General features: G+C 38.7%; 1 protein-coding gene across 2 annotated transcripts in view; it reads left to right on the top strand.

The window, feature by feature from the left end:
- Positions 1-25,217, top strand: part of LOC136713371 (neurocalcin-delta) — a 90,984-nt gene that overhangs the window by 58,700 nt on the left and 7,067 nt on the right. For both annotated transcript variants that reach the window (XM_066690401.1, XM_066690400.1), the window contains 2 exons: positions 14,305-14,702; positions 22,562-22,667. In XM_066690401.1, coding sequence (XP_066546498.1) covers positions 14,325-14,702; positions 22,562-22,667 — 484 coding nt within the window. In that variant the 5' untranslated portion in view covers positions 14,305-14,324. The remainder of the gene's footprint in view (positions 1-14,304; positions 14,703-22,561; positions 22,668-25,217) is intronic.

Genomic DNA, 25,217 nt, shown 5'->3' with positions numbered 1-25,217 from the left:
TGGGCTTTTAAGGCCCGTTCAGTGAGGACAGCTGTTTGGGCATTGTTGTAGTGTTGCCTGAAAAGGCTGCCGCTTTGTGGAGGGGTTTAAAGTCAAGCCAGCAGTGCAACAGCAGCTGACTCTATTGTGAGATGCCTCAGCAAAAGGATTTACTACTGGAAAAAGGAGAAGGGCAGAGCTATGGTGTTTACTGAGAATAAGTGTGTTGGTATTTAGATACATAGTACATCATGACGGATCTGTAAAGAGACAAATGTCTGAAGATAACATAAGGTGTTCTTCTTTCATGTCTTTGTTTTTAAGGAAAATCATTTTGTGAGAATGTATTTAAGGATTCAAGAGCTCTCAAACATACTGCATTGGAAGGAATACAGGATATCCATTTTTTGATACAGCTAGGCTGACAGCTTTATGGTCACTTCTGTCTGAGTATATAAGCTACTGTATTTTATGTTCACCTATATGTGAATATAAAGGGACACTATCTACTGTAGACTGGAAAGTAAGCTCTTTTCCGGAGCAGTTGTTTATTATGCCGTTTTCAAACATACTCCCACTCTTTGCAGATTAATGGCAACTGTGAGTCTTTGGAGCCTGCAGTAAGGAGATATGAGAAAGCTATTGTATCTCCTCATGGCCTGAGTGAACGCACAATGGAGTTCTCCATCTCTATTCCCCTACTCTTTCCCAAAGTGATGCCTGGGATATTCCTCATTATTCAGCAAGTGTTACAGTCCTCTGCTTATCACAGCAGTATATGTCCCTGTTGTGTAACACTGTTCTTTGGTAGCAGGGTGTTTGCTGGGATGAGCGAAGGTCCAATTAGTGCAATTATCCTCTGGCAGTGATGCTGGCTGATGTGTTGTGAGCACTGCTGAGCCTTTGCTATCGACCTCTGCTTGTAACTTGGTAAACACACACTATGGTAAGCTTCCTACCTCAGTAATTAGAGGTCATGGGTGTTATGGGAGAACGGGCACTCTCACAGAGGGCTTGGTCTTCATGGTATTTGCAATTATACCAGCAAAATGTAATCTCCTATGGGGCAGGGAATCTGTAGTCAGGCAATACTGGGATTGAAGATATCCACTGAGAAAAACCCAGTGTTTTATTTTTTCCCTCACCCAGCTTAAGGAGACATGGAAGTGGTGAATCTAGTGTGTTACCAGTTAATTAATGAATTGATAAACCTAAAACTGTCCCCCAATTGCTATAATATAGTATACATTTTTATTTTAACACAAAGGAGGTTTTACTCCCTGCTGAGTATCTTCCAAAGAATACTGCATCATGCTCTGCTTTTGATTGCCTTAGCTGAGAAGAAACAGCAGTAGTACGATAAGTTGTTCCTCTCAGAAACACCAGATGACAGGGCAGAGAGCACGAACACAATTCATCATTTGACGTCCACAAATCAGGAGACGGGGAAGGAGACCCAGGGAAAGCCAGCAATAGGGAAAGCAGACCTCTGTTTTTACACACAACGTTTGCTGTGCTGAGTGCGATAGGACTTTCGGGCAGTTACAGGGATTAGAGTTGGAGGAGGGTGCTGAAAGGGAGACTGAGGTTAAGTAGGTTCAATAGGATAAAAATAAGTACTCTTGTGTGTTATGCAACTGTCATACTCCCAAGTCCTGTGGAGAAAAACGTATTTTCCATTATGCAGTACTGAAGCTGACAGTCTTTTGACCCTTGGGTTGATACTTGGGCAGTTTGCATTCCTCTGTGTCCCTAAATAAGTTTTTCTTTTTTTTTTCTTTCTCATCCCCTGCTCTATTGTAGACACTATTACTGCAGTATTTTAAGAATAAATACATTATAGAACTACAGTTATCCTTCTTACAATTCAAAGGGAGAACTGAGTACACAACTATACTCAAATGAATCCAAAGCAGTTAGCATAATGTAATCGATTATCAAATACCACTTACTATAGTTATCGATCAAACCAGGAAATATCAAAAGCAATCCATTCAATTTGCAGTAGCTGTAACATGAACACTGTATTGCCATTTCAAAGCTTTTAACAAAATACATCACTTCATCATTGATTTTAGCATTTTAACTCTATTTATTGTGTGCAGAATACAGATCTATAATTCAAAATATGACATGTGTTTTATGCTGATTATTCTTCCACAATTGCACTCTACAAAAAAAACGATTATATAATTCTCTCCGAATAGGCAAGTTGGTTTAGATTTACACTCGAGTACTGTTTGAACATGGTTAGAAATGAAAATAAGTGAAGAATAGTAGTTCATGGGTGATGCTTAGATGGGCGAACATCTTGGTTTGTATGTAATAAGACAAACGTTTAACTTGATTACTGTACGTTAAAACTACATTTAAGAATATCTCAAATGTTTCAACCCTGCTGTTTAATGTAGTGCAATACTACTGATATAAACTCAGCTGCATCTCATATTTGATATTTGATTTTCCCTTAATTTGCCTTGCATACCAATAATGCAGGTACTACATTTCTGTTTTGTTTTTTTGTTTGTTTTACTCTATTTACATTGCTGTAGGCCCACACCTGTGTTTCAGTGTGGCATAGGTTTTTTTTTTATACCACACGGATTATGACAGGTACCTGCAAGTGTCAACTCTACAGTGCAACTGTTTGGAAGAACTGACAACATTTCTTCTTGTGAGTCAACATGTGTGTGTCATTTAAGCCTTCTGTATACATCATAAATAATGTAAAGAGTTCCATATATTTGACTGCATTAAGTCTGTTGTATTTATAAATTGTTAAGACAAAGTTTCCGGTGACCAGTGTGTTGTTTGATTACTTCTGTTTTTCTACTATTTTTTTGTTGTCTCATACAGACAGTAGGAGGATGTTTGGCTATACTGAAAATATCCTTTATTGGAAGGTCATATGTCTAACTTCAGTGCTGTCCCTTGAGTTTATTTGTTTCTTTTCTTAACTCATGAAGTTCAGATTAGATATGGCCTAATGTGTCGTACAATTAGGAAGATGCACAGTAAGCACACACTTGTCTCATGAACAAGTCTGTAATGATATAGTCCTTGCCTGATTAAGTTTGTCTCTCCTCACACTATCCTACAGGAAACAAGTGATGTGTTTGTTTTCACTGGCCACTAGCCTCTGTTCCTGTAGCAGTTTTGAAATATTAATTATATAATGGGGATACTAAATTGTGTGTTGTTTTTGAAGGAGTATAACTTCTTTCCCCAGTTATGCTCTGTTTAAATCATTTCCCCCACCTGTATGCTGTGTACATCTCTCTCTTTCACTTTTGTGTATTTTTAAGTACTGCATGGAACATGTTATTTTCTGCTACTTCTTTATATCTGCCCATGTGAAAAGTATCCAATTATTATTCAAAGAAAGCAAAGGGAGCTTTGAAGAAGGAAATTACATTGGTTGTAAGTGCCGTTCGATGTGTTGCTCTTAAAAGAAGCAAAGTTGGCATGTGGTATAATTTAAATTATTTCCACGTAAAGAGTAACAGACAAGTGCAGCTGATACCAGCTGAGCCAGTCAGCATAGTATCCAGATGCAACCCTAGGTGATGTCATTTTCACACTGCTACAAAAAAAAATTGAACAAAGGAACCCTATGACTACAGTGAAAAATTGGAGATGCCTTGACAGGAAGTTCATTGACAAGAAGTGTATTCTTAAAACTACAATTAGGACTACTAAGTGTTCAGCATAATCATATTAACTTAAAAGAGTTAATATATAGGTGGACTCCATGAGACTCTGGAAATCACACATTTTTAAAAGAGGTTGATAGAGGTGTTGGACCTGCTTTCTTATGCTTTACCAGAAACTGCGGACATCTTGTATATAAGCAATAAAATTAGTGTAATGGGGTATACGCTGAGCTCTAGGGCTGGAGAATACAATTGTGTTGAGTATTTCATCTTGAAATAGTTCTGTGAATCGCCACATTTCAATAGAAAGTGTCTTTTAAATCACAGTTAGGCCCTGTATAGCCTGTTGAATGCTTGCTATTCAAAGAATAAAACAGCCCTTTTCATGACATTTTCATAATGTGTGTTTTGTTTCCCATAAATGCCATCATGAATATATTGGTTTTAAGGGGTGTAACATTTTTGTTAAGGTTAGTGAATATTTTAAACATTTGCGTGTGTTAAGAAATTGGTTTTCTCCAAAAGCACAGATGAATGTCGATGTATATTTTAAAAACGGCACTGTCCCGGATATACCTTATGGGATCTGCCACCCAAAAATAGTAGATGGTGTGAGTCCCATTTTAACCAGAGTAATTCCAAGATACCCCTATGGTGTGGCAGAGACATCCCATTTCGTTCCATTATATAGGGAACTCCATTCTAATGGGAGGGCTTTTCATTGGACTGTACCTATTGAAATTCACTTGAAATGCGGAAATAGTTGATTGTGTTTATAATAAATAAATAAATAAATAAATAAATAACTGTATTCATGTTCCAAATCACCTGCAGCCAAGATTGCCGCCCGTTGATTAGGAGACCAATCTGCACAAATTTGTATCATTAGTTTCCATGATGTAATTGTTCACAGGCAGGCATCCACCTGCTTTGGGTATGATTATTAATACTCATTATATATGCATTCATCTATAGAAAAACTAAAAATGACTGTGAATTTTAGGTGGTCTGGAATAAAGATTGCATACTTTATGGACCCTTTGAGGGGTTGGGGGGGTCCTGAAATGTTTTACATGTTTGCTTGGTTTAACGCTTGTGCCACCTCTCTAAACATTTTGGATTTCCAGCAAACAAACATGAAACTTGTACATGCCGTGTGGCAACAGTCACATGACGCACAACATCGTTACGTAAGGATTCGTATGGACATCACCATAGTATAAAGCCCCAGGAACTTAAGAGTCTTACAGTTAATTTAAAGGCTTCTTCTGAGTAGGAGACCAAAAATAACCTTGGTCACCTCCTTTAACAAGTATCACTGCAAAACCTGCTTACAAGCCTGAAAAATACTTAAGTCCATGATTTGCTCAAGTATCAAGGCCCGTGTTCTCATCTGTGATGGTGTGATTTGGTGCGTGGAACTTTTTTTAAGAACAGATCAGATCGCACTGGGACAAGGTGACTTACTACGTGCCAGCAAATAGGATTGCTTCTCCACTCTCATGCTGTGGACACATGGCCTAGCATGTGTTTCCTGGTCTTCAAATGTGAGTTGTAATTGATTATTGTTCTAGACAACTTTAACTGAAAAAAGTAAACGTTGTTCAAAATCTTGCAACTGCTCTGTGAAAGTCTGCTCTTCTGTCAATGCCAAGAGTGATCTGAGGGGGCCATTCTAATGTACACGAGGCTACAATTAACTCATTGAAATAAGGCACATTTTGAAATAATGCTTAGAAGTCTTTGTTTTTAATGGGTTGGTTCTGCCCAATTTGATACTCAAGCATATGGTTCCCTGGCCCATGGCAACAATTCTCCCCATCTCAAGTGCTCTCAGTGTCAGGATGGAACAAACAACATATTAGTTATGCCAGTACACACCACAGCACAGTTTGACTGTGGGGACAGCACAAATGGGACACATTAGGCTTTATTCTGCAGTGACTCAGGGTTTCAGGCTATCCATTAAGGTTTGGGCTTTATTACTGGCATGGAACTAGGGCTTCAAACTCTTTTGGTTTAGAGGAGTGTTTCCAGGTCTTACCATCCACAGTCACAGAGTTGTACATTCAAAGTGTATCCAAACACATAAAAAAGACCATAAAAAATTGTCTATACATTTATCACGAGATCATTCTCAAACCACCCTGATACACTGGGGGGGTGGGAAATATTACCCTACTTTAACTAATCAAAACGTCCTTGTTGGGATAAGTGTTCAGAGCTAGAATAAATTACAGTCTTGCCAGACTTTAGTTCACCAACCTATTAACCTAGTTTTTGTAAGAATAGAATTAATGAATTCATTGAAAGTCATAATTAAACAAATACTCAATTAACTCGATGTTGGCAGGGGACAATTACTATTTTATAAAAAGCATCTTGCTCACAAGTTAACCCAAATGGAGGAGGCAGCCATCCCTTTAAATCCTTCCAACAAAATGCCTATAAATATGAACAGCAAACTGGTTATACTGATCAATTGTTCACTTATTTCCGCAACCAATCAGATGGACAAATATTAGCGATTTATATGCTATATTTGATTGCTATTTATAGTGTGTAGTAATTCAAACATACTCTTAAATTAGGGTTCTAAAATGTTAAATGTGCAATTATAGCAGTCCATTTTAAATACAGCAATGTACAGTCTGTTTTTATCTCTGTACACTGCTCTTTCTGTTCTAATGCCAAAGGGTTTTAGGAGGTGCTTGTGTCTAATTGAATGGTATCTCTGGGGTGCACAAGGAAATAACCCCACACTGACACAAGCCCTGCATTCACATACATAGCAATTTTTTCCCTCCTTTCACCTATGTCCTCACCAGAACTTCACTGTAACAAACCTGGAAGTGCTTGATTCAAGATTTCAGGCTTTCGGTATCCTCTTTGACTCATAGCTGCCCTTTAACAGACAATGTGTTTACTTATCCTGAAGAAATTCGCCAGGATCTTCCTCCTTAAGATAATTTAAAATCTAAACCATGAATTGGAATGCTTATGAACAGGGTTGCACGCTGTAATAACACAATTGTAGTGATTGGAATGCCATCATAATCATGTCCAAACCAAACAAAGTCCAACAAACCTATTTCTATTCATGTGACTGGTAGTGTCAAGGTCTGAAAAGAGCTAATAGAGGAATGAGTAATTATCCAGCTCCTGCACCTCTTTGGTTGAATACAGTGAACAAAAACAAACTGGGTGCCTGTCCACAGTAATTGTTTAGTGTACAGTTACAGTATATGCATCGATGAGCCACTGAGGGCTCAAGGGCATTTCTGGTGATGTGGTGATGTATCTGTGTTATGTGAGCCCCAACAGAAACTTGCAGAATTCAGCACAATTGTATCCATCTGAGACACTTTTCTTTTTGTGATCTTGTTTCATTGTATTGCTACACCAGTCATTCAGGTTCTCTTTTTGGCATAAGGTATCCAGTTCTCAGAGTTGAGACATTTCATAACAATTCTACCAAATTCGAAAATAAATAGACTTGATTTTATTTCTCTTAAGTTTTAAGAATATATTCTGTCCAGTCTAGTCTTAGCGGGTCCTGCTTTTCAGGGTTGGCTGTACTATAGTTTAACTCCTATTTCTACCTGCCTGCCATCCTTAACATTGTCATCATTCACACACCAGTGCGATGTTGGGCATTTTTTCAACAACAGATTACGCAGTGGTTGGAAAATTTCAGTTCTTCTAAAATTCTCAAAGGTTATGTTTCCTGTTCATGACCTACTGCAGCTTCTGGGCAAAGCAGACAGTCCTTGCAAAATCAATAACACATTATCAGTAATTAGCATGTGGGACAGACATTATTGCTTAATTGCCACAACATTTAAAGTAACCACTGCTAGTCCACAAAAACAGCGGTAGCCAGAGTACACATGTTAGTAAATGTGTACAGAGTTGTTAATTCTGTGCAAATTTTACATTTCAACAAGAGTATAAGTCATATGAATAACTGAGGAAACAAAGCCCCCATGAAATCATGTATGTTTTCACCATGAAGGACATTTTCTTTAAAGGTGTTGGTAAAATTAAGGAATGAATTAGGTCTCCTTTACTATTTTTATATCCATATTAGTACTCTACATGATGTAAATGTGCAATATGTAACTTTTTACCTTGAGTAAGTTGAATACAGTTATGTTTTTGGCTGTGAGTTACCTTGGATAATTACAAATGTTGCCGTTATTAATAATTAGCCTACAACTGTTCAGATTTTATAATTGGGGAAAGTTTAGTAGAAGTACACCTTGGAAGAAAACTTTGTACTAAATCAAGAAATGTGTCACCATAAGGAAAACAGGCCCCAGCCCTTATTGGTTTGTGTTTATATATTTATTTTTTGTTTAAATTTTTGTTGTAACTGATGTTCATATCTGTTACTATGGCAACCCCGGGTAACTTTATGCAACTGCTTGGTATTCATCAATAAAAACTCAGATGTATAATTATGTTATTTTTACACTGGCCTTTTCCATCATACCTGACACTGAAAGAATTCTCTTAGAAATAAAAAAGAATACAGCATTCTCTTTATCTTGGGAGAGTGCAAAGACGCAACGTTCTTGTCTGCTGATGGCTTCAAACAGAAAGGTATTTCAAAGGATACTGAATATTTCAGTTGCTTTTTTTTTATAACTCTTAAGTACATGCACTCTTGCCCTTTTCATGAATGACGTTGCTCTCAAGAGCTGATTCTTTGTAGAAATAAAGAATTGATCTTTCTTTGACACCAAGAAAAAGTTGGCCATGTTAGATGGCACCTTCTTTTTGTGTAAATATTTGAGGAGGAATGTTAAATCCACTTTCCATTTTGCACTAACTAACATTAAATGAACTGTTAAGTGTGTTTGCTGGAGATGGGGGGGAGGCTCAGAAGTCAGTAGTATCTCAGTCATGTAACTGAGCTTTCAGTGTTCTATATAATATTGTCCCTAATGTAATAATTTGCCATATTGTCTGTAAAACATGAATCATGCCTCTCAGCCAGGGTTCCCCCAGCTTTACATAAAGCCACAGATTAATGCTCAGATTAAAACACACAATCCAAGGGGGTGGGGAAAAAATGCCATTTTAGTGTCCTATTACTCAAAGCCCACAAATACAGTGGTGACTGTATTTCCCATAGTTCACCAGCTGCGCCATACCAGGGGAAAGAAAAATAAATACATGTGAATCCTGGATATCAATGGCCTGTGAAATTCCAGCCTGCCATGAGGGAGGATAGTTTTTTGGGCTTCAGCTCCTCTCGGAACTTGACCCAGTTGCATAGTGGTAGAGGCTCCAGGGCGCTGGCTGTGATAGAGAAGCTGTGGCCGAAAGCATTTCGGACTACCTTGTTTTGTTTCTTCTTTCCTTAGTTGTTTCAGTGAGTAAGATGAGTCACTAATCTAACCATCTTGTAGTTTCAGAAAAATCTGTGGTGACTTTCTTATTTCATATGCAGTTATGTACATAGTTTCTCATGAAGACTTTCATGTCTTGATTTTTTTTTTTTTGTAGTTTTGTGCAGCCAGTCCCTGTTACCAGATTTGCCTGTTGCCTGTGGTCCTGCTGTGCTCATAACTCAATTATATAGCAATGCATTCTGTAGCTACCAAACTTTGAGAAATTTGTGAATAATACACAGGTCCACAGTAGGTAACCTCAACAGCCCTCACTGCTTCTTACAATTTTAATTCGCTATAAATGTTGTTTGCTTTGATGTAAGTTTCAATACGATATTTGGCTAAATAGAAACTCCTACGTGTGTGTGTGAGAGAGAGCAAGTCAGGAGGGACAGTCAGTATGTAATAAAATGATCCTTAGCCGCTCTGTCACTACTGCAATGCTGACATTGAGATGCAGAAGGTGAAGAAATCCCATTGGCTACAGCGCTAACATTGCTATCGATATCCCCTTTGCCCTGAGAGTGTGCTGCTACTCAGAGAGTGGCACCTGGTCAAGAATTCACAGCAGCTGCAGCCCCCCCTTAGGGAGGGGGCCAGCTGTCTGTTAACCAGGCCGAGGGTCAGCAGCTCTGAGGAGGTCCAATTGCTCCAACACCCAAGCCACCTGTCCTTCTTCCTGACTCACAGGCACACTGTGAATAGGGTCAGCCTACCACAGCTCACCAGCCCACATTATCTCATTATCAAATCCCAAATTTGAATCCCTTCTTGTAGATATTTTTCTTTAACACTCAGCATAGGGTTAGAGTTGAGTTCTAGTAGTGCTTGATGCACCTGATCTAACTGGCTGAATGAATGGTCCACAGATGATACACCCACACTTTCAACACAAGGCCTTTCCGAGTATTGAATGCGAGACACGGACTTTGTGATCTCTTCATATTGATTGTTGACTTAAGCAGCACTGTTGAACTGGGCAGCTCAAGCTAATATTTTATGGAGCCTAATCAATGGTGCTGAATAACCTTCATGGAAGTCTCCATGGCAACACTGGGTAGAGTCAAACAGTGGAGATACCTGCATCTGCACAATAAAGAGCAGTACACAACAAGTGCCTGCAGAGTTTCCATGTGAAAAAAGAAGGCTAATTTGTAACAGAAGTATTCATGTAGTGGTTGTGGGATATAAATACCACCATTTTTGGATCCCAATGCATCTGTCCAACAACTGCTCTCACTGTTTTTTTTTTTTTTGTCTTGTTTTTTTATTCTTGACACCTGTGTTTTTCTACCTGGACTATTCTTTCACAATTAACATAACTTCTGACCTTGAGAACACCAGTTGATGGGAGAAAAGTGGTATTAATTTGGACAAGTAGCATTTTAACCTTATTTTTTCCTTGTAACTGACCCACAAACATACAAAAATCCCAAACAAAACCCTAGTTCCTCTCGAGCCTAAATGAAATGTATAACAGATCCTATACAATCCATTCCATTCCCAAGTTTGGTACCATGATTCAAATGCTTTTCTTTGTTTGGCACCTCTCCACACCAGGGAGCATGTGACTTCCTGTTTTATCAAGAGGGGAGCTAATCATGGAGGGAACAGCAGGTCATGTGCTCCCCAAGTAATTCCCAAGTAAATGCTACAATTGATACATTTTGCCACTGATCTAACTAAATAATTGATATCAGTGTTTACCTTATTTTGTCAGCAGCTGATCATCTGATCATATGAAAGCCTGATAAATATGACAAGAGTTTAGTTCCTGGCTGTTTTTCTTTTCCCCCCAGTTGGTCCTTATAAGGCTGTTGAAATTATGACAATTTTTTATGAGAATTAGGTTGCTGTGTCGGTGCACTAATCCCTGCAAGCTGGTCTTCCTGCTGCTACCCTACATATTTGGCTAGAGCTGATACTAAAGAAATTTGCAGTCACAAATCCATTTTATCCCATGTGTTAGACAGCATGTGCTATTTTGGCAAAAGAGATTGAATATCAACTGAGTTAGTCTTCGTTTAATTGGGGTTTATCAACTTAGGCCTGCTATCATAGCCTCTAAAATACATTTACAATGCCATTTGTGAATGTGAATATTGTTTTTTTTACTAGTAATTTCATTATTCATTACCTAATGGTAGTCAGATTGTTTTCTCAGAAATCTGCGTTGTCCACAATGGATTATTAATGTCACCAATCTTCCTGATTTGAGGTGTGCTCTAATTATTCTTGCCCCATGTTTTTGGTAGAAATATGGATTAACTGGATTGGATTTATATTGAAGTGTGAATCACAATTGCTATTGATAGAAGAGGCTTAGCTTTTTTCACCATGGGTAGGTTTTCATTTCCAGTCAGATTAGAAGCACCAACACTTTGATTGTCTGACGCCTTCCATTGTAGATTAGGTATGCTTTCAGCACTATAAATATTTAATCCATTGATTACTTTCTTTCCTTGGGTTCATTATTGATTTATTAGAACAGAAGAACTCCCTGCGATGAAAAATAACTAATCAGTGAGAGCCTGCTGTGACTCACAGTACAAGCTCGTGTTAAGATAAATCCCAATTTGTTTGTGTTTTTTTACTTCAGAGAGATGGACTTACACAGATCGTTTGAATCTGGTCCTTTTTCTCATACCTGACTAGGAGAATTTAGATGCATGTTATAATTTACTACTCTTGTTACTTATTTTCAAAAGAAGGTTTCCTAATAAATGTATTCCCTTTACCCCTCTCTAGTGCTTTATAATTATTCTAATCAATATTGAATCATTCAAAGCAAATCCAACGCTGGGGTGACAACCAATAGCTCTTTGAGTGCTGGGCCAAATCAAAACTCTGAACTACCCTTGAACTGTGCCCTATCACATTGAGAAGCTATTGAAAAAGTCTCTTCTAACCATAAACCATAATAGTGTACAGCTTTGTGCTTTGCGATTCGCAGGTAGGTCATAATTTGTATTTTGACTACCTCTAGCCTAGGCATACTGAAACCACAGTCACACAAGCAGTACCAGTGAAAATACTTTTCTATTGTACTGTATGTATGTATGTATGTATGTATGTATGTATGTATTGATTTAAATGTAGTAAAATACTCCCCAAATTTAGAAGTAGATGTGTCATCCTGGGGTTTTTATCACTTCACTGAGTTTTGCAGTCATGGGTAAACACTGTGGGTCTGTTTCCATTTAAATTGTTCCTGCTGCTCATGAAAGACATTTTGTGAGAAGGACTGCAGATTGTTGTACTGTGTGATATTACCCTGATTATCATCATCAGTTCTCACTCATTTCAACTTGTATGGCCCTTTATATAATTTGGTCCTACTCCTATCACACTGAAATAATTACCTGTGTCCTGGCAGTGACTTGGCATACATTTTTGGTGTAATGTAAAATAGTTCGGTATTGAACCTTTATGGGATTTTAACCAGTACAAATGTTTGTACATTTGTTACATTCTCTCATTTTAATTATTTGAGGGTTATTATTTGTATGTAAACATGTCTCCAGGACTGTAACATATTGTTTGTGCAATTATTTGGCAAATCTGTATGTGATGCCTAAAATCTAAATATTCCATTTTAAAAATTGTGTTTGGGATGTTTCCTTTGATATAAAAAAAAGCTCTGGCTTAAAAGAGAAAACATTGATAAAAAAAAAAAAAAGTCTAATGTTTTTAATAGAACTGATCTGAACTGAAGTTCCGGGAAACTTTTTAGGAGTAGGTCATTAATTCTAACTTAGCTGTTCGTTGTCAAACAAATTATAGTAAATGTAATGTCACACCGGCTGGTTTGTTTTGGAGTGCAACATAATTAGCGCAGACTTCTGTCTTAATTTGTGACCCTGGCTGGGGAGAATGGCACTTCCTGTTTGAAGGAGTTTTACAGACTGTCAGTTTTGCTGCGGATATTAAACAGACTCTTTGGTAACTCAGACACGGAAGAGAAATAATTCTGCTGGATGAGACAGAAGTCTTTGTCCTTGATCAACATTGGGAAACGGGTCATTGCCTATTCTTACAATATGCTACTCATATAGTTTAACCCCCTTATAAAAGTGTGAAGATCTGTTAAGATTTGCACAACCAAATGTTAGTATACCGTTAGGAAAAAAAATAGTAAAAACATCCTAATGAAAGGTGATTATATCCTGAGGTCTTCTGGAGTGTTTCCTGTGAGGGATCGACTGGCTGAAATAAGGCCCACAAAGACCCAGCTCTGTGATGTAAACATGACCCCAGTGGAGGTTGGAGCGCTTCATAAAGGCTCAGCATCTTCAGTTGGCAAGTGACACAGAAGCCGTTGGTCAGTTTAGAGTTCAGTGGTCATAAGAGTAAAGTTCTTGTGCGTCTTGTTAGTCACAGGCTTTAATGTAATCTGTGTGCTTTTGCTTCTTCGTCAAATGGTTCATTAACGTGCTTATCTAATGCTGGTTTATCCTGTTATCCTGCAATATAATCTTTTTTTAGTTTATTTTCCTGATGGTATTGATTATCCCAGGGACGGAAACGGATAATGTCAAACTGAGCTGTTTAATTAGTTAATGGAAGATTACGTGTACCTGCATCAGCCAGAGGGCCAAGGATTTTGTAATCCATTGCCTGATGCCTCAGGCTGTCAGGTTTTATTGCTGTGTAATTAATCCCTTTTCTTAATGTGGAATTCAGCTGAGACTTAGAAAATTCTGCATGCGTAGATGAAACAAAACTGAATTTTTGTATTTAATTTTTCAAATAAAAAAATTGACATTTCTCAAGTCACAGGTTTTGTTTAATGCAAAACCGTCCCCTCAGTAAGTTTTAGCAGATGTGCCTAGATTTTCCTTCATAGCATATACTTTATTACATACAAGGAGAAAGGAACATGTTGTTCAATGCTTTCTGTTCCTTATAGATCATAATAAGATCAAAGTTAAAAAGGTAATGGGGGGGTGGGGGTGGAATTGCTCTATTTCTATTACTCAAATTAGTTAACCTGATATAGTGAATGCCAAATATAGCAGACCATTACTCAATCAGATCAGTTAACCTGATATAGTGAATGCCAAATATAGAAAATATATTCCATTACAGAAAACTGCTGAGTTCTTTGGGGTGTGTTGTGCTGGGGCCTAATTTGAAGATTGTGGTAACATCTTAGACGATGTAGTGTAGCTCACTAGCATGATTCTGAGGTTAAACTGTTTGATGGAAATGATGCAGCAACAACTGTAATCCACCAGACAAACTAAACTTTGGTTTATTCTCCATATTTGCAGCTGAAATCAAAGACACCAAGATGGGGAAACAAAACAGTAAGCTCCGTCCGGAGGTGATGCAAGACTTGCTGGAGAGCACAGACTTCACAGAGCATGAGATCCAGGAGTGGTACAAAGGCTTCCTCAGAGATTGCCCCAGTGGAAACCTATCGATGGAGGAGTTTAAGAAGATCTATGGGAACTTCTTCCCTTACGGGGATGCCTCCAAGTTTGCAGAGCATGTTTTCCGCACCTTTGACGCCAACGGTGATGGCACGATAGACTTCAGAGAATTCATTATTGCGCTCAGCGTCACTTCCAGGGGAAAGCTGGAGCAGAAACTGAAGTGGGCCTTCAGTATGTATGACCTCGACGGAAACGGCTACATCAGCAAGTCAGAAATGCTGGAGATTGTGCAGGTACGAATCGCTCTGCAGCATTTGGTTCCTTTCAGTGAATTGTCTTCCAGCATGTACATTATTTTAAATTAAAAGGTGGAAAGGACAAGAGAATGAACATGAATGTAGTGCTGCTGCTCATACCTGTATGTTTAATATAGTAGCTAACCACAAACCACTAACTGCAGTGACAACTTTGTCCTTTGTGTTCAGGAACACAGTACAGCTTACGGCGTCTTTACAAAAGCTGAGGTGGGTGCAGCAGAACCATACATCACTTTTTCCTGCCAAACATATTGAGGAAATTAAAATGGCAGATAAACTCCAGAAGTTATGATAGGTATGAGGGATATTTAAATTATATTACATATTACATTACATTTACCTGCCAATAAATAAATAATAATAATTTAAATAAAAGGATATGTGTGTATTTCTGGAGAAACCATGTCAAATAATCTATAACACAACTCTGTTTCATTATTTCCCTTTCTTAGCTCAGCCTCAAGGTTTATTAGCTGTATTTATCATATTTATACATTTATAAGGTCATCTTCACAAGAAATGTTTTTTTTTCAGGAGAGCTAATTTTGTATATGCAATGAGGACAGCTTCTACAGTCTGTTACAGAAAATGCTTGGTTATAATTCTGTCATTGGCATCAGTTATTTCTACAGGAATTTCAGGAATTCTACATGAGTATGTTAATAAGCCAAAAGCAGCCCTCCATACTGACAGTATGTGCTTTAGAACCACAGTGTTTAATCATAACCCTATGATAATATGAAGCAATAACTGTTTTTATCATTACAAAATTAGAAGCATCAAAGTAGTAGTGTATCGTCAGTGTCATGTTGATATTCAATGTGCTGTAGGTTATTTTCTGTACAATACCCTCTTGGATTTGCCTAGTTTATCTGGGGAAGTATGAGTATTACTCAAAATCTGTCAGTAGTTTAATTTCTCTGCATCCTTTTGTTGAAAGCTAAATTTTTTGGGTGATATATTTGCAATAGGAAATATTGTTTTCAGCACAAACACATACATTTACTGTATTTTTAAAGAAGCACTTAGGGTTATATTTTGTGTGGAGGGCCGAGTACCACACTGGTTGCCTGAATGGAATAAATGACCATAACAGGGCATTTGAATCCTTGTCCGGAAAAACTGGAGAGTTAACTGAATCAGGAGTGGTTGCAATCTCTTCTATAGAATAAACTGCCTGCCCACTTAGAACTCAGAGTAGCTATTCTGAGCTCCAAATCGTGTGCGTCCCAGTTCTGCTTCACCTCATTCTTTTTGGAAAAAGCTTCCTTCAGTGACTGTATAATTTTAGAGAAGTGGTTTTCTCTGAGCTTGGATTACTTCCAACTTCAACTGTGTGCACTTTAGTCTGTAAATCAATTCCACCACATAGATCTGGACTCGGCCAATTTTGGACCACAACCCCAAAATTAGAGCCAGCTTCTGAGAACCTCACTCCATGCATTTTGTATTAACAGTAGTAAAGGTATGGGTATTTCTGTCGAATATACAAAACTCTAACCTCCGCTAACCACAAAACTGCAGGATATATAACAGGACACAAATGTTTATTTACTGTATTTGTTTTAACATAAGAGATTTCATGTTTTTCTTTTACTTTCTTTCACATTAACACAAAAATCTATCAAAATGTCACATAATATGATGTACCGCATTGCCTGATCTCCTTCCAAAACAAATGTAGTTTTCTTAAGGAATTTATTAAGGTTTCCATTTCACCATTTCAAAACTGTTTACTGTAAATTAAATTATCAGTAACTGAAATCAGGAGTTTAATACAAACGAAGCAAACTTAGGGCTAGACCAAATTTAAACTTTCCTCCACCAACAAATCACAATTTATGAAGTTCTAAAAAGGAACTGAAACATAATATAATGCTTTATTGTTTGTTTTGTTACCCAACACGTAAAATCCCATTCTGCCCAGGCAGGTGACAGTACCTCATCCCCAATGCGTGGCATGCTGGCAGAGGTGTCAAACGGAAGTGAAAAGGGTCAGTGGCTCTGAGCACTACAGTAATGCTGCTCTGTTTGTTCTGTTCCAGTGAAAACGAAAGCTGATGCAAGGACTTTCAGCAAAGCACGTTGGTGTTCTTGTAACAGATTTGACTGTGTAGACACTGATCTGCTGATTGTTTAAACGGTAGAATTTTGAATGCCTTCAGCGAGGCGAGAAAATATCTGCAATGACACAACATTTGAAAACAGCATGATTGTGATGTGTGAAAAGGACTTTTGTTTGCGAAGCCTGCGTTAAAATAAGATTTATTAAAAAAGATTTGCTCTAGCTCTGTAGATCATACTTTTTAGCTTCATATAAATGACAGTTGTTAAACCAGTCTTTGAGATCTCATGCTTCACCCAGCTGCATTTCTGTTCAGTCCATGCTCGGTCACAGAATCTATAGGCTGCGCATTACCAAGGAGTTCATGATGGCTAATAATAAGACCGTAGCTAATGATGGCTATAAACATGGATAACCATAACGAATCTATTGTGATTACCCTCAGCTGGTCTCTTAGAAGGTAACTTCCAGAACCCTGGGAAATCTGCAAGTTGACACTGTTAATGTGGGCACTTAAATTAAGCTATCCTGTTTTATGTCTCGGTTTAAACTGCAGTGGAGAGTCCAAAGGACTCCTTAATAACAAGAAGGAGACGTGTAGTTAATAATCTGATGGATGCAGGGACATACAAAACCCTGCTGTTTCAGTCTATGCCTTATTCTTAGTACAGAGTGTTATCAGTGTATGTACATTTTAATAAATGGTCTTTCACTGGGCCTGATTTAACAAGATAAACTAGGTAGCTTGCTTTTATCCAATTTTTTCTGCAGAAAATTACAAAACCCTACAAAAGCCTGTCTTTCAAGGGAAAACAGATTTTCAATGCACTGAGGTTATGAGTGTAACTGATAGTAAAAACAAGGCACAGAAAGTATTGAAAGTGCAGTGAGAGCTGTCATAGATCCTCTACAGATGTATATAAATAGATCTTCCCTTTTTTTCCCCATAACACAGCGAAGACTTATCATACATTTGCCATGCCAGTGCCCATACATACACCGATCAGCCATAACATTATGATCACTGACAGGTGAAGTGAATAACACTGATAATCTCGTTATCATGGCACCTGTCAGTTGGTGGGATATATTAGGCAGCAAGTGAACATTTTGTCCTCAAAGTTGATGTGTTAGAAGCAGGAAAAATGGGCAAGCGTAAGGATCTGAGCGACTTTGACAAGGGCCAAATTGTGATGGCTAGACGACTGGGTCCGAGCATCTCCAAAACTGCAGCTCTTGTGGGGTGTTCCCGGTCTGCAGTGGTCAGTACCTATCAAAAGTGGTCCAAGGAAGGAAAAGCGGTGAACCGGCGACAGGGTCATGGGCGGCCAAGGCTCATTGATGCACTTGGGGAGCAAAGGCTGGCCCATGTGGTCCGATCCAACAGACGAGCTACTGTAGCTCAAATTGCTGAAAAAGTTAATGCTGGTTCTGATATAGAGGTGTCAGAACACACAGTGCATCGCAGTTTGTTGTGCATGGGGCTGCATAGCTGCAGACGAGTCAGGGTGCCCATGCTGACCCCTGTCCACGGCCCGAAAACGCCTACAATGGGCACATGAGCATCAGAACTGGACCACGGAGCAATGGAAGAAGGTGGCCTGATCTGATGAACTCTTCTAATTTGGTCCAAATTCCCCAGATCTCAATCCAATCGAGCATCTGTGGGACGTGCTAGACAAACAAGTCCAATCCATGTTGGCCCCTCCTCGCCACTTACAGGAGTTAAATGATCTGTTGCTAACGTCTTGATGCCAGATACCACATCACACCTTCAGAGGTCTAGTGGAGTCCATGCCTCAATGGGTCAGGGCTGTTTTGGTGGCAAAAGGGGGACCTACACAATATTAGGCAGGTGGTCATAATGTTATGGCTGATCAGTGTATATGGCCATTAAAACATATATCATCAACATTTTGTGATAAATTGGCCAGCCATTCACCCTCTCAGATCAGATAATTAATACATCATATATCCATTTTGTTCCACACACAGCCTACTTTTGTCTTTTTTTCTTATAATTCTTACCACCCTGAGAACTCTGTTGTGTGGCCATCCTAGATCCTAGAAAACGAACTCTGCATGCCTGGAACCAATTGTTTTTTCTCAGTTGTACCCAAGAGTCAACAAAATTTAATCTGAATGCTTCTTATTCTATTTGACAAAAATATAGCCATGCAGCTACTTTACACCTCTGGTAGCAAAGTGCCACTATCCCATAATTGTTTTGTGCAGGATCCCACACAAACCCTATTTTCACTGTATCCTGACAGGCTGCAGGACTTATGAATAACCCTATATGGAAAAAATTATAATTTTTTTGACTACATTGTCGCAGTTGGGAGGGCTACATAAATAATCTACAATTCATGTGATCACAGTAAACATCCTGTTCTCCAGTTGGCACACATCTCCTTGTTCAGAGACATTGTGCTTCATGCAAATGTGGAGCGCTGCCTTATTCAAAGGTACTGACAAAGAAGGGTCCACGGCAACAGGCAATGCAATTGTCTTCTCATTGAGACGCGTGTTCTGCCCGTGATAAGAGTTTAGGGAAGGTGAGTGGGCTAATAACGACACCAGGACCTTCTCCACAAAAGTGCTGTCAGTGGTTTTCAGTCCAGTGCCTCTCCTCAAAAGAAGCACCATTAGTGTCACATTGCACACTTGCTAATGGCTTTAGAAAGTGAGCTGTTATGCATCAGGGCTCAGATAACTGCTTTCTTTCCCCTGTCCAAGGTGGATCATAATCCAGTCCACTCTAGGGAGACTCTATTAAACACTAATTGCCACTACCATGTTCCTTCCCTTTTAAGGTCCATGGAGGGATATTCTTTCTTTGCACTGGCACTTCTTTAAATAATGCCCAGAACTATGTTTTAACAGCACAGAAATACCCAACACACTATTAAGTGATTTATGAGTTAATGTATTAAAGAAATAGTATTTTCTTGCCTAAGGGCCATAATAAAGGGACTATCGACTGTTGACTAAGGTTATTGCTACAAATCCTTTGAAAAGCAGTAGTTAAAGAATTATGTTCTTTAATAAAAGTCAATTTCACTTTAAGGGTTATTGGAGAAGCCTTTTTTTTGTTTTGTTTTGTGTAGAAAAGTGTAGAAACAGAGAATCACAGACATAAAAGCATTATGCTGCTTTTTAATTGCTATTATATATTGATAGATGGATACATAGTTGTAGTCAAGTGTTTATACCTGACATTCATGTTTAGTAAATATTGTTGATTAAACTATATTTGTATCAATTTATATTGATAAACTATATATTAATACATGACATATATGATCATAGTATGTTGGACACTGATTAAGCCTAAACTGTAAAGATTTGAGTTGATCGAGAGTGACATGGGGTGTGTAAACTTTAAAGGTGGATCCATTGATTCCCATGGATGCAGTCAAATGTTCACACATCCCCTGACCAACTCACTTCAATCAGTCTTTATAACACATAATCAGGAATCTACATATTCACTAATTGAATCACAAAATGACATTGTATGAAATGAAAGTTATGACTACTTACAAGTACAGCTGTTTATCTATAGATAATCCTGTGTACATGAATATATGTAAGTGAATGTGTGGAAACATGACAGCTCGATCTCACAGATGCTCAAACAACCACTAACCCCAAACTGCCACAGCTCCCCATTAGAAAAACTAGTGCGCTTACAGGAAACGACTGTGAGCAAATGTTAACCCGAGGAGGCGGGGGTGTGTGTGGCTGACATGCTTAGCTCTTGCCATTGCTGCAGTCATAAGAGAACGTTTCATGAATAATATATGCAAAATGCCTATGCTATTTTCGGCCTCTCAAAACAGCATTGCGTCTGTTTTCTTTCAAGACATGTGATCTTTGTCCCCGATTAATCTATCCAGTCGAGAAGAATTTCAAGTTGATAGGCATTTGCTTCGAGGAGCCAGTTGCTCCATTAAGAATGTTCAAGCGTATCAGTTCCTCAAAAGGTTATCGTATTTTGTGTTTCTCAGTTAGCTGGTGGAAGGTTTTAGCCCTGGTTTTGAAGCTTTCAGGCCAACTTGAAACCAGCTGAGACTTTTCACTTGTTTGAAGCCTCTAAGGACCAATACAGAGAACTGCATAGTAACACCACAAGCTTTGCAACTGAAACGTCTCCATTAAAATTATGCTTGGTACTGTTTTGGTGCCTCCTAATGTTTCACAAAATGTCACTGCTTTCTGAATCCAGTTGGGTTCAATTCTGTAACAAACAAGACATAAAGCAGTGGTAGTGTTAAGGGCTCTGGACTCCTGAGTGCAGAGTGTTGGGTTCAATCCCAGGTGGGGGCCACTGCTTTTGTACCCTTGAGCAGGGTGACTTACAATTGTTACACTATATCAGGTAATTTTTACATACAGTTTCCCATTTATACAGCTGGGTTTTTGCTAGAGCAATCTAGTGTACATAGATTGCTCCAGCAAAAACCCAGTTGTATAAATGGGAAACTGTATGTAAAAATTACCTGATAAAGTGTAACAATTGTAAGTCACCCTGGATAAGGGCATCTGCTAAGAAATATAATATTAAAGTATTCAAATTATATCACCACTGCCATAAAGCAAATTAACCCTGATGCCTATTGTGTGTTATGCCTTACATGACGGTAAATGAGATGCTTGTGTAAGTACATTCAGAGACATGCCAGCTTGTGCCACCCAATATGCACCAGATGGATCAGTTTCCGGACTTTTGCTGTTTTGTTGTAGTGACAGCCAGGCAGAAATACACGTCTATGCAATTAGTGCATACTGCTACACAGGTTTTATGAGATTCTATAGCACATGAACATCATTGTATGCATTGTTTTTGCTTTTTGGCAGGTTGTGATTTGTGTTCCATCTGAGATCAGCATTTCCAATTGTTTTGACTTTGAGGTAGTATACTGCCCTTTTTAGGGAGACTGCAACAGAGGAATGAATAATTCCAAAACGTACCCAAGGATGGATGATTTTACAGATCTTTATTAAGACATTTGGCTTTTAGTAGTTTTTTCATAGTTCTCTAATGATCTACATTTTCCTTTAGGATGTTTTTAGCTTGCTCACTGAGTTGAGTTGATGGTTGAGTTGGGCTCTCAGAAATTCTGTTTGATGAGGACTCCATTACTTGAGTCTATCAATAAGGCAAGCTGTGTCCCAAAGCTACCAAGTGACTGACTATATACAGCTGTTAACAAGATGTTTCTCTAAAGGCCATTGCCCTGTAATTGCCCAATTCTTATTGTGGAAAAGCAGGAATGGGGAAAAACAAAGTATAACAGCTGCATGGGAAATTCATAACTTACTTAATACAGCTTCATGTTTATGTGATACCCCTCAGAAACTGGGATACAGAGATACAATTTTCATTCTAAAAATACTTTCTAAAAACAATCTTTCTGAGGAGGTGTGAATACAGCTACTACTAATACAAATAATAATAATAATGCTTGCTAAAAGTTAATATTTACAATCCTCAGCAAATTGTGCTTCACTTAAAACCTTTAGAATTAACTTCCCAGGAGCTGTCTTTCATGTTTCTGTGGTGCAATGTTTTATGTGGTCATTAATTGCCAATGGTAATAGGCAGAGTGGAATGACATCGCAAGCACACAAGGGTGGCAGCTTGATGTCCTTTCTTTCGTGTTGCCATTAAAACTGTGACATTTAGCATAAAGGGCATAGTGGGAGCTCAGCGCTCTGCCTCGGAGGGATAATAATGTGGACCCCTGCGGTGCTCTTTTTCCAGGCAATTTACAAGATGGTCTCCTCAGTGATGAAAATGCCGGAGGACGAGTCAACTCCAGAGAAAAGGACGGAAAAGATCTTCCGTCAGATGGACACCAATCGAGATGGTAAGCTTCACACGCCCACTTGATTAATGAAGGATTCAAATGGTAGATGGAATGCTAATTAAACAGCAAGACACTCACTATCGTAACTGTCTTAGTGAGACTTTTGGCTTATGTACTATTCATATTATTTAACACCCACCATGTTGCATTGCCATCTCCTTACCCCAATATGGAGGACCAGATTTGTCTTCCTTCAAGGGTCAAAAACATAACGCAAGAAAGTAGGTGGTATCTTAAAGACCAAGGACAGCCAGCAAGATTATTCTGGAAAGCACCTATGGCATGAATTCCAGCTATTTGTATAGGGGTTTCTTCCAGACCCCCCAGAACTCTGTGTGAAGACGTCTCCTGTACACTGTTTTGAATGATCCTAACCTAGTCGATGGTGTGTCCTCTAGATTGACGCAGTTATTTCATCTGAGAATCTGGAACACCTGAATCAAGGCCCTCTTGTAAACTCTTTCAGGTGCCAAATAATTGAGATAAATAGAACCAACAAACGCCTGGTTGTACAGCTTACCTTCTCCCGATGCCATTTTAAAGCAGTGAGCCACTCAAGTCTAGTGTAGTGAAGTGTATCTAGATCTAAGGAAGGCAATCAAGTAAAACCTTGTACTGCCCAGCTGACTCACTTTGTGCAGTAGGGATTTAAGCAGGTCTGACTTACATGGGAAAGGAGCAGGGTGGGGAAAGCAGTATAGCAAAATACGCAATGCAATCAAGCAACAAATTTGCCAGCTGTGTGTGGCAAGGTAGGGGAACAAAGGAATGCCCAAAATGGGTGAAGACTGCCACCTGCTGCTAGGATGCTAGAAATACTTTTAACTTTTAAACCATATATATTTTAAGTTATGCTTTTAGTGACATAACCTGGGTTTGTTTGAGAAGAACAAAGTGGCAAAAGAGCCCTTCCATTAGAAAGAAGCTGCATGCATTCATCTACCGAGTGCAGTTGCTATAGCAACATGAGTCACAGCTCCACAGTATCCTAAAGGTCTAGAATATAATAGCAGTTAATATCATACACATACTACTTAATACATAATACTTAATAATTAAATTAACAAACTGCTAGGAAATAAACCGCTAACTCAATCAATAAACACAGCAAGTATTCAAAATAGTACATTAAAAGCATAATCATAAACAAATATTTTTTGAAGATTCGAAGATTATATAACATGGTATGTGTCAGTGTGTCAGCTGACCTAGCATTGACAAGAAAAAGTCTGTACTTTGTGTGTGTTTGTGTATGTATGCATGTATGTGTATGTGTGTGTGTGTATATACATATATATATATATATATATATATATATATATATATATATATATATATATATATATATACACACAGTGTAAAAAAGTATTTGATCCCCTGCTGATTTTGTACGTTTGCCCACTGACAAAGAAATGATCAGTCTATAATTTTAATGGTAGGTGTATTTTAACAGTGAGAGACAGAATAACAACAAAAAAATCCAGAAAAACGCATTTCAAAAAAGTTATAAATTGATTTGCATGTTAATGAGTGAAATAAGTATTTGACCCCTTCGATTTAGTACTTGGTGGCAAAACCCTTGTTGGCAATCACAGAGGTCAGACGTTTCTTGTAGTTGCACACATCTCAGGAGGGATTTTGTCCCACTCCTCTTTGCAGATCCTCTCTAAGTCATTAAGGTTTCGAGGCTGACGTTTGGCATCTCGAACCTTCAGCTCCCTCCACAGATTTTCTATGGGATTAAGGTCTGGAGACTGGCTAGGCCACTCCAGGACCTTAATGTGCTTCTTCTTGAGCCACTCCTTTGTTGCCTTGGCTGTGTGTTTTGGGTCATTGTCATGCCAGAAAAACACCCCCAAAGCATAATGTTTCCACCTCCATGTTTGATGGTGGGGATGGTGTTCTTGGGGTCATTCCTCCTCCTCCAAACACGGCAAGTTGAGTTGATGCCAAAGAGCTCGATTTTGGTCTCATCTGACCACAACACTTTCACCCAGTTCTCCTCTGAATCATTCAGATGTTGGCAAACTTCAGACGGGCCTGTACATGTGCTTTCTTGAGCAGGGGGGCCTTGCGGGCGCTGCAGGATTTCAGTCTTTCACGGCATAGTGTGTTACCAATTGTTTTCTTGGTGACTATGGTCCCAGCTGCCTTGAGATCATTAACAAGATCCTCCCGTGTAGTTCTGGGCTGATTCCTCACCGTTCTCATGATCATTGAAACTCCACGAGGTGAGATCTTGCATGGAGCCCCAGACCGAGGGAGACTGACAGTTATTTTGTGTTTCTTCCATTTGCCAATAATCGCACCAACTGTTGTCACCTTCTCACCAAGCTGCTTGGTGATGGTCTTGTATCCCATTCCAGCCTTGTGTAGGTCTACAATCGTGTCCCTGACATCCTTGGACAGCTCTTTGGTCTTGGCCATGGTGGAGAGTTTGGAATCTGATTGATTGATTGCTTCTGTAGACAAGTGTCTTTTATACAGGTAACGAGCTGAGATTAGGAGCACTCCCTTTAAAAGAGTGCTCCTAATCTCAGCTCGTTACCT

Source organism: Amia ocellicauda, chromosome 18 (assembly GCF_036373705.1).
Source record: "Amia ocellicauda isolate fAmiCal2 chromosome 18, fAmiCal2.hap1, whole genome shotgun sequence".
Classification (NCBI taxonomy): Eukaryota; Metazoa; Chordata; class Actinopteri; order Amiiformes; family Amiidae; genus Amia; species Amia ocellicauda.
This window is presented reverse-complemented; position numbering and strand designations above follow the sequence as displayed.